General features: G+C 30.1%; 1 protein-coding gene across 1 annotated transcript; it reads right to left on the reverse strand.

Moving 5' to 3' along the window:
* Nucleotides 1-1,538: 1,538 nt before the first annotated feature.
* On the reverse strand, nucleotides 1,539-10,472 carry LOC113376703 (protein neuralized-like). The gene is made up of 3 exons (XM_026616720.1): nucleotides 10,293-10,472; nucleotides 2,122-3,572; nucleotides 1,539-1,815 (listed from the first exon to the last, which is right to left on the reverse strand). The coding sequence occupies exons 1-3, from the start codon at nucleotides 10,399-10,401 to the stop codon at nucleotides 1,591-1,593; spliced, it is 1,785 nt and encodes a 594-aa protein (XP_026472505.1). The 5' UTR covers nucleotides 10,402-10,472; the 3' UTR covers nucleotides 1,539-1,590.
* Nucleotides 10,473-10,845: the final 373 nt, after the last annotated feature.

Raw genomic sequence — 10,845 nt, forward strand, 5'->3', positions numbered from 1 at the left:
ATTATTATGAAATTGAAGTATGCATATGGCACACACCAACGTTTTCCGCAACAATCGGACGAAGAGTCTTATGCCTGCATTTGACCTAAAAATCGCCCCTCGCTTCTTATTTGAATAACTTATGAGAAAACTTAATTAAAAAAAACTCTTTCAACATTGGACTAGATATCATTAAAAATATGAGCAAGTGAACTCTTTTCAACTCATTGTTTGTCATATTGTGAACAAAATATCAATGATTATGCATTAGATGTTATAAATAGTACTGTCTACTTCTATATAATTTTGACTTTCACATATTTTCAATATCTTTCATTGGTTTTTTACAAATTATCCTTTTATGGTTTAAAATCCAGAATGAAATGATATTCTATGGCCAATGCAACCATGCCCTTTCTTATGTTTTTTTTTTGTAATAGTTATTCGCACATCACATTCTATAAAATTTGTTGCATTGAGAAAAGAAAATCACAGAACTTAAACATCAAAAGTTTTAACAAAACCATTCTAAATACTTCTCAAAATATAATATGAGCCACTTTGTGATTAAACCTGACAGATGTTTGGTACTAAATTAATAAATATGTAAAATACACAATATAATAAATAAAAAAAATTTATTAAATAAATAAATCATTATTATAAAATCTACATAATTGGACTTAATATTAATACATTTTAATGTGACTAACAGGTTTAAATACTATAGTTTTTTTAAAAAAAAACAGTTATTTCGTCTAATCAATTCAATTTCCACTGTTTTTAAATATTTCAGTATTACTTCCAATAGCACACTAATAATCACAGATACTAAATTGATAATTAAAACAATGCTATCAATAACTTACATATGTAAGTAAATATTAAATTAACTTATCAGAGGAGGCCACTTTTTTTACTGACCATTTTAGTCATTTTTCAAAGCATAAAAATTAAGATTATATTTTTAAATTATTTTTGATATTTCAAAATAAATAGAAATTATAATCCTTAATATTACATAAAGAATTCTGAAACATGCATTGAACTTATGTAAAAGAAGTCTGCTTCACTTAATTATTGAATTTACTTTAAAAAAACATTTATTTACTATAATAGTTGTAAATGTTACCTAAATATATTGAATAATTGATGATTTATGTTCATTTGCATAATTGAAAACACACTTATCTTATTGTTTAAATTTTCAGTCAGAGTAAGTTATTGATTTATTAGTTGATAACATTATTTTATTTCTTTGGTAATGTTGAATGCCAGTTTTTAGTATTGGATATGAAAATTCTGATCAAGTCTCATACACTAATTAACATTATATATTTACAGAAATTAATCTATTCAGATTTGTTAATAAATTTTACAATTTTCATCAATATACTTTACACCAATAATTTATTTTTGTAAAATGCAGGATTGTTTAAATTATACGCAATCCATGTTATTAAAAATTTATACAATTTCTATATATTCATAAAAGAAATTAATCTTTGACTATGATTTTCATTCAAAATGATTTTATTAATAATTGTTTTTAACTGATACTTCTAATGTGTATGTTTTTGTAATTGAAATACATAACTACATTCATTTCTGCTAGCATGACTTATAAGTTCTTATGACATCTCTTATTACGGCACGACATAAAGGACAATGCCCGCCACCTTTACCTCTCCACTGTTGTATTGCACACTCGTAGCACATGCACATGTGACCGCACATGTATAACACACAATCTATTGGATTTTCATAACATATTGTGCATTCTTCGCCAGGAAATGGTCCATTGTTGTCTATCGCAGAGCATGATGAGGAAACAGCCTGAAATAATAAAAATAATAAAATTACATACTTCTAAATGCACGTTGATTAAATTAAATTATATCATCGCAAAAATATTTAAAAATTTTGTTGTAAACCATATTATCGAAATAAAATCAACAAAAAGATTAAAAGTGCCAAGCGCAGATTTGCTTTGATATATCAAAACAAAACATTTAGTAATCAGTAATTACAGCAGTTTTATGTAAATTTTGCTATGAGTAACGCGCATTTTGAGTAATTTGTCTTTAACCAAAACCAAAGGCAAAGAAGAATAATAATTTTCTAAAAATTAATTTAACTCACCTCAGGATATGAATTATTGTAATTCGATACTAGTTTCCCACTTGATCCAACATTGTTATGATGATTACTACTCGAAGACAACAAGCTAGCATGCGGAGGAGGTAAATTGACAACAAGATAGGCACCACCATTCGTCACGGATTGAACTTGCATCATATCAGTTGTGGAAGGCATTTGAATAAATCTCCCTGATGATGCTACTAGTCTCCTTTGTCGCTGTTCTGCTTGCGAATTAAAATTATTCATCGATTCCGATCCCACATTAGATGCAGAAAGACAAACGTGCAGTCGCTGCGACGGGGGTTGTACGATGGGAGGAGAAATATCGCTGGTCATTCGAACGCTTTGAGTAGAGCCATAAATATCTAGAAACGCCCATAACTGCAGGCTCTGATCCACATGCATTACAACAGTTCTAGGACCATCATTCTTACTCATATGTACTTCGCCTGTAGCAGTAACACAAAACGATATGCGATCGTCTCGTTCAGGATTTCCAGCTGTTTTCGTCACAACCCAATACTCTGGCCTATCCAACAGCATGTCAGAATCATCAGGTAAATCTGACTGAGTCAACGTAGCAGGATCGCATGACGTAAGCCCAAGAGCTAGAGCACCAACAAACATAGGCTCAGTACTCATAACATGAACAATTAGTTTTTCCCCTATGCGGATTGGCCTCGCGGTGAAAACATATCCCTGTGAAAATTCGGTCTCTACACGGCTTGCAATTGTGCGATCAGCCGAAAATCGAACGTTGCGGCCTCGAACCCAGTGGAATGGCATTGAACTAGACGATGCTGGTGATGGTGCAGCTGGAAGTGTAAATCGCGGTGCAGGAAGTTCCTCATGTACGGTCAATGTCTGCATAGAAGAAATAACACCACTGAACTCAGAATCCGTATAGGGTCTTTCATAGGACGTGTCGACTTGAATCCTTGGGTCTAAGAACTCGATACCAGTGCAATTGCCGTATACATCTATTAGCGTCCATAATGGCGATCTAGTCTCTACACCGCTAAAAAAGATTCCCTTCTCATCACCGTTGACCCCAAAGTGTACATCTCCGGTGGCATTCACATAATAAAATAAGACATTATTTTTCTCACAAAACCGTTCAGCTAAAGCTTTCGCCCAATAGCCTGGTTTGTTGGTGAGATCTGGACATGCATACTTAGGCAAAGCATGCTTCAGAGATGATGGGTCATTAGAAGTGAATCCAAATCGTATAACGCCACTCCAGTTGTCGGATATTTCGGAAAATTTGACATAAACGCGTTCGCCGATACGCACCGGACGCGCCGAGAAGGTTATCCCCTTGCAGAAACTTTCGCATCTGCGTGCGCAGGTGCCGTCGCGAGATATCCGAATATTCTCGCCATGGACGGTGTGGAAAAGAAGTGGCGTCAAATTGTTAGGGCCTGGACAGGATACTGAAGAACTTCGTGGAACTGAAAATTAAAAAATGGTGTCATTTTAGTATATTTACATATATCAATATATTATCTAATGAAATATATCATATATTCAAATTTATGCACACAAAGTTATATTTAGTTAGAAAACTAAAAAGTTTTTAAATATAATTTAAATGGCAAAATTAACGTCAGCTAGTACACACACACCCATATATTAATATATATATATATATATATATATATATTAAATTTTTTTATATATATATATATATATATATATATTTGTGTGTGTGTATACAAAAGTTGACAATAGAAAAAACTACCTGGAGTGTATCGAAATGGTGCACTACGACGTCGAAATATAATAGAAGATTTCAAAGAACATGATGAACAATAATCAGCTGTTCGACGATATACGCAAGAAAAAATTCAAGGAACTGAAGATTTAGACAGAACGTTTAAAAAGCAAAATGTAAAAATGTAAACCATAAAAATGGAATGAAAAAGCGGTGAAAAAATGTGGCATTTTCATACCACGCCTTCGCACCAAACGCTAATAATATTTATTATCCATAGTTACAACAATAATATAAGATAAAATGCGCATATATATGCACGTATATAACCGAGTAATGTTTTTATCTATTATCATATCCGAATGTGAAGGCCAAAAACATTTTTCAATAAGTAATTATTTAATTATTAAAGCCAATTAAATAAATAATTCTAATCAAAAATTGTGATTGATTTTAATTTCAAAGCATAGGAGTCAGTAATATTTATGATAGTATTTAATATTTTAGAAATGAAGATCTCGTTTCTTTTTTTGAACAGGTATTATTTTCGAAACATGTGAGTAATGACCCCATGCCAAGGGCATGTATATTTTAGCAAATTTATGTCTACCAACCAGCTGTCCCACAGCTTTGCTTACTTTTGTATTTATTATATTGTACGGCATACTGTTGCGTCTTTCATGGTTAAAAAATAAATGTTAAGAATTGCCGTTTCTTTTTCTAGTTTACTGAATATGAAATAGAGTTCTATTTCCAGCATATATATTTAATTAAAAAAATATTAAGTCCAAATTATACTGGCCTCAAATTCGAATTTTATTATTTGATTTGACTAATTTCTTCTTCTAAATAAACAATTTTCCTCGATAGTAGCACTTAATTTTAAAATGTCACAAAAAATTAATTGGTTTATGCAAATTGATTTTTGTACGCAATATGTGAACGCAAACATACAGTTGACAAAATATTTAAAAGAATATTTTTGTTATCATCTTTACCAAAAATCAGCAGAAAATGCAGTATCTATCCAAATTAAAAAAAATCAATACTATGATTTATATTTTATTGTTGTAAAGTTATTGTTGTAAATGACTTGGAAAAGAAACGTAGACTCAAATTTTTCTAAATATTGTTTAAAATTAAAGGTCAATTTTTTTTTCCGGTTCCATAACACATTTTCTAAGACGCAATTGGTAGAAATGCTAACATAATCCATTCATTACTTAAATAGAAAAAATTAAACGAGAAAGCTATAATGTTAAAGTGTATATGAATATCGGCTTGCAAATATTAATTACAATAAAAAATATTTCTGTCTGTTGTAAATTATGTAATAATAATAGTCACGAATTAATGAAATACTTTGAAAGTACAATTTCATTGCAATCGTTTTAGATTTAAATGGTAGTAGCATTTAAATAAAATTTGAAATATATTTGATTAAGGATTGAAACCAATTTCCAAATGATATTTTCAAAAAAATATTACAAATAACTTCTTTTTCTTATTTCTCATCTTTATGAAAAGAATATAGCCGAGAGAGCTCATTTCAGAATGGCTTTTTGTTAGTACATACTAATATTTATTATTCAAATAAACAAACGAGAAATCTATGATCTTGGATGTAAGTCGATACTTACAAATATTAGTTCTAATAACATATATTTCTGGTATTGTAAATTATAGTAATAATGGCCCCGAAATAATGAATAATTTCGAAAGTATAATATTATTGCAACGTTTTAGATTTGAATGAATAAAATTTAAATTTTAAAATATAATTTAAAATTCGAAACAAATTTCATAGATCATTTTCAAAAAAAAAAAATTATAAACTTTTGGCTATAAAATCTTGTTTATATGGTAACTTATTTATTGCAATCGTTTTAGATCTAAAAGTAGCAGCAAATATAATTGAAATTTGAACTTCAAAATATATTTAACATTAAATTAAAAATTTGAAACAAATTCCATATACTATTTTAAATATTTTTTTTAGAAAAATATGTTAGTTTTTATAATCATTTGGCAATAGAATTTTATCTTTATTTAGAGAATATAGCCCTATAGAGTAAGTTATAGTAATCGAAAATGAAAATATTTATATATCTTAATGTTTTAAAGGTTTCTGAATATTTTGTCATACCGTAGAAAAAATTGATGTATGTATGTTGTGTGTGTGTGTGCGGATACAAATTTTCGTCGACGATTTCGGGAACACCGATCAACCGATTTGAATAATTCAAAAAACATTCGATTCGTATTGATAAGAAGACTGATTAGTTTTTGGAGAAGGCAGGTCTATCCGTTCCGAAGATACGGGGCAAAAAGTGCTAAAAACGGTAATTCAGTTTTTAAGAGAACGGAGCGTCCGATTTTAATAATTCAAAAAACATTTTACTTGTATTGACAAGATGAAGAACTGATTAAATTTTTGGAGAGGCAGGGCCGTCCAGCGGTTATGGACTCTCAATAAAAATAAGTTAAAAAAATGTGGTATGGCGGTCAAAAATGTTTATTGGGCATATGTGCATCAAATTATCAGATATTTTATAAGGATTTTAATAATGTGTACACATGTGTAAATTTCTTTGGGTTCCATATCAAGATTTTTAATTACGGTATGGGAAGTTCTAGCAATTTGCCTTAAGGCACGATGTCATGCACTCCACAAGTTTGAGAATGCTTTTGCTAGTGCATACTAATATTCGCTATTTAAATTTAAAAAAATAAACGAGAAAGATATAATCTTGAAGCCAATTGTGTGGCGAGAATAGCTCACTCAGTAGCGTTCTCGACTCACACGCTGGAGGAATTCGGTTCGAATTTCCAGCAATACTAGAATTAAAAATATAAAATATTAAAGTAGATTAAGAATTGTTAATTTGTAAAATACAACAGAAAATTGTATTAGCAGTAAGGAGGAAGAAAGAAGTTTAGTTTAGAAGTTGAGAAGAAGATATTGAGAAACAAGAAGAAGAATGAAAATTGAATAGAATTGAAGAATGAAAATTGAATGGAAGAAGAAGGAAAAAAGAAGTTTAGTTTAGAAGTTGAGAAGAACATACTGAGAAACAAGAAGAAGAATGAAAATTGAATAGAATTGAAGAATGAAAATTGAATGGAAGAAGAAGGAAAAAAGAAGTTTAGTTTAGAAGTTGAGAAGAACATACTGAGAAACAAGAAGAAGAATGAAAATTGAATAGAATTGAAGAATGAAAATTGAATGGAAGAAGAAGGAAAAAAGAAGTTTAGTTTAGAAGTTGAGAAGAACATACTGAGAAACAAGAAGAAGAATGAAAATTGAATAGAATTGAAGAATAAAAATTGAATGGAAGAAGAAGGAAAAAGAAGTTTAGTTTAGAAGTTGAGAAGAACATACTGAGAAACAAGAAGAAGAATGAAAATTGAATAGAATTGAAGAATGAAAATTGAATGGAAGAAGAAGGAAAAAAGAAGTTTAGTTTAGAAGTTGAGAAGAACATACTGAGAAACAAGAAGAAGAATGAAAATTGAATAGAATTGAAGAATGAAAATTGAATGGAAGAAGAAGGAAAAAGAAGTTTAGTTTAGAAGTTGAGAAGAACATACTGAGAAACAAGAAGAATGAAAATTGAATTGAATTGAAGAATGAAAATTGAATGGAAGAAGAAGGAAAAAAGAAGTTTAGTTTAGAAGTTGAGAAGAACATACTGAGAAACAAGACGAAGAATGAAAATTGAATAGAATTGAAGAATGAAAATTGAATGGAAGAAGAAGGAAAAAAGAAGTTTAGTTTAGAAGTTGAGAAGAACATACTGAGAAACAAGAAGAAGAATGAAAATTGAATAGAATTGAAGAATGAAAATTGAATGGAAGATTAGGATATAAGAAGAGAATAGTATATATATAATGAATGTATAAGAAATATATATGTAATAATTGTATAGAATATGATGAAAAATAATATGAATAATGTAGGTGTCTAAAAATGTTGTAAAGTGGAGGCCAATAAAATAAAAAAATAAAAAAAGCCAATTGTAAATTGTGAAATAAAAACAGTGCCGACTTAATGAAATTCTTCTAAAGCATAATTTTATGTCAAATTTGAAACTCAAAATGGGCATTATCATCGAATCGATTCCGAAGTTGTACCTCGAATTTACGAAAAAGTTATCAGGTTTTATAACCATTTGGCAATAAAATCTTATCCTTATGGAAAGAACATAGTCCCAGAAGGCTCGTTTTCGAATTGCTTTCTGCCAGTACTATCCCCGTTTCGGAAGTCACATATGTTATTACAACTGCAGCTGTCGTAAGTTTCTCGAGAAGGGAGCGTGGCTGCATTACACATGAGCAGATATCTTCCCTCACGACCCGTAGCCACCGCTGCGTGGACGTTCAATAATTCCTTTGTGTTGAGCTCACACCTGGCTGCATTCAGAAGCAGCTGTTGCCAGAATTTGCTTTCAATAATAAAACTTTATACTTCATTTTTTCGGACCTAATGTTCATGGTAATAATTACACTGAGAAACTAATAGAAGTCACGTACTCGTGCAAAAGTAACTCTACAACTGAAGCTGTTGCTCAAAGGTAATAATGCTCATCCTGATTCTGGGATTAATGAACTGAAGCTGTTGTTCAATGTCAATAATTATCAGAAGTTAATTTTATATAGTTTCAATGTAGCAAGAATTCTCAGATGAAGTATGAATTCAAATTTGTAGAACATATGTAGTAGTTATGGACTACTAAATGAACTGGATATGTATATGGTTTGAAATAAACATATGTTATTCATTTTTAGCAGCAACACAAAAACTCAACAAGTTAAACAAATTTCGAACATATGCAGAATGCAGCAACTATCTATACATTGGAAAAAAATATTTAATTCCAATATCATATTATATTCAAACCCAATGTGTTATAGTCGATTATTGTATTGCAATTGATATTAATTAGATAGGTGTGCAAAGACTATTATTAAGTTTTATAAAAATAAATTATATACTTGACTATTATTAGCATAAATAGGTAAACTAAAAAAATAAGTCTTCAATTTAAAAGCAAACGAAATAATTAATAAGCTAAGTTGTAAGAAACAAAAAAAAAGTCAAAGGAAGTACGACTCCCATGAATGTTCCACGCCAATAACCCAGAATATAATTAGTATGATTTACATTGGAAGAGTACACTTTGGAGAACGAATTGTGAACAAATAACAAATATATTTATTCAAATATAAAATATATATAGTATTAAATACAATTAATCTTTTTCCTTTATATTCATTTGGAACACGAAATTATTACCAGAACCTATAGGGCGGTAAAAATGAGTTAAGGAATTAGAAATGCAGTTTTCAGTAAAACCTGATTTTCATTCATTTATATCTAAATGTGAAATTATTACTTGAACCCATAGTGTAGCAAAAATTTACCGATGAATTAGAAAGACAGAATTCAGTAAAACCTGAATTCATACCTAAATGTGAAATTATTACTAGAACCTATAGAGTAGCAAAAATGTACCGATGAATTCAGTAAAATCAGAATTTATATTTTAATGTAAAAATATTTCTAAACCCTATAGGGTGGTAAAAACGAGCTGATGAATTAGAAAGACAATCAGTAAAATCTGATTCATTATTTATATGTAAAATTGCGATGTTGTGTGCATCCTTTCTTAATCCTGGCAATTTAACATTTTCATAAAATCGTTAATTACATGCATTTATTAAGTTTTTTTAGTAGTATACTTTCGTACTAGTATGAATTAGATATAATAAACGCAGCCTTAATTAACTATGATAGTTACGTTTCCACAATATTCGTTCGTCGTTCACACACATTCCAGTCGTATATAAACATACATTTTATATATGAATATAAATAATTATATATATATATAATATATATTATAATATATATATATATATATATATATGGATATGTATATCTGGGTGTGTGTTTAAAATATCGAGTTTGATGTGAATATAATATATACGAATTGAATTTAAAAGCTTTAAGGTCTTTTAAACTCAACTCATATATTCTGTTCTACACACATTACGTACCAATGAGATCATAAAAATAAAAAACAAAAAATACAACGGAAATGGAACGCGCAAAATTCAAAACCAATATGTATGTGCACTATTCAGCGACACGAAATTGAAATATATTAATATTAAGAACGATTTCATAAAACTTATACTTGATATTTAATAAACCAATAATCCCAGTGGATGAAACTTCAAACTAACGAGCATATAGTGAAGAGAAACTATGAAACTACAATCATTGGGGTTCGTTTATCCCCTGCGGATTAGAACCCCACAAATAGATTTGAACATAAGCCGTAAGTGTATTTTTGTCTTTCGTAGCGTCGAATGGAGAATACGAATACAATATATATACATATATACGAAAAGTTTATATATAGATCTGGAGAAATTTTCTTTTAATACTAACCTAAACCCATACGACGTTTGATCTTTTTTAGAACTTTCATCTTGTTCTTCAGCGGACCGAAAATATCTACCGCTTTGCAGGTGCAACTAATAGGTGCAGAGAGACCCATATAGCATAACCAGAATATAACAAACAAACTCTATGAAGTTCTACAATTGAATTAAGTCACATATAAACGCACTGCACTACAACATGTCACTAGCAAAACTATAATTTATGCGAACAAAGAATGATTCATCGAAATACAAACACAAATGACGTCCGTTGTTAATGTAATATTTTCCGTTGTCTAGAGAAATACTATTGCTATAACATAATTTTTTGCTGTCGATGAAATCCCGGACGGACCAGCTGTCTTCCACACACACACGCACACAACACCGACCAAATAACCCCCACCACCGAACGCCAGTATACTACTGAAGACGCAAAGCTACTGAGCTGTCGTACGACGAACACGCAAAACTATCAAAGGTTCGACCTAGCCCGTAACGAAGAAACTCATTCGGGAGGGGATGTTCGTATGGGTGCCACTACTGCCACTACACAGACA

This window comes from Ctenocephalides felis, unplaced genomic scaffold, assembly GCF_003426905.1.
Source record: "Ctenocephalides felis isolate EL2017-DRISC unplaced genomic scaffold, ASM342690v1 CF-g0.4_SCAFFOLD_01886, whole genome shotgun sequence".
Taxonomy (NCBI): Eukaryota; Metazoa; Arthropoda; class Insecta; order Siphonaptera; family Pulicidae; genus Ctenocephalides; species Ctenocephalides felis.

Bases quoted from the DNA above. Each gene is read 5' to 3' on its own strand.
- LOC113376703 (XM_026616720.1), bottom strand. From the start codon at position 10,401: ATGGGTCTCTCTGCACCTATTAGTTGCACCTGCAAAGCGGTAGATATT. The intron at 3,573-10,292 runs GTTAGTATTAAA...TTTAATTTTCAG, and splicing joins CAAACGTCGTATGGGTTTAG to TTCCACGAAGTTCTTCAGTA. The intron at 1,816-2,121 runs GTGAGTTAAATT...TTATTATTTCAG, and splicing joins ACAATAATTCATATCCTGAG to GCTGTTTCCTCATCATGCTC.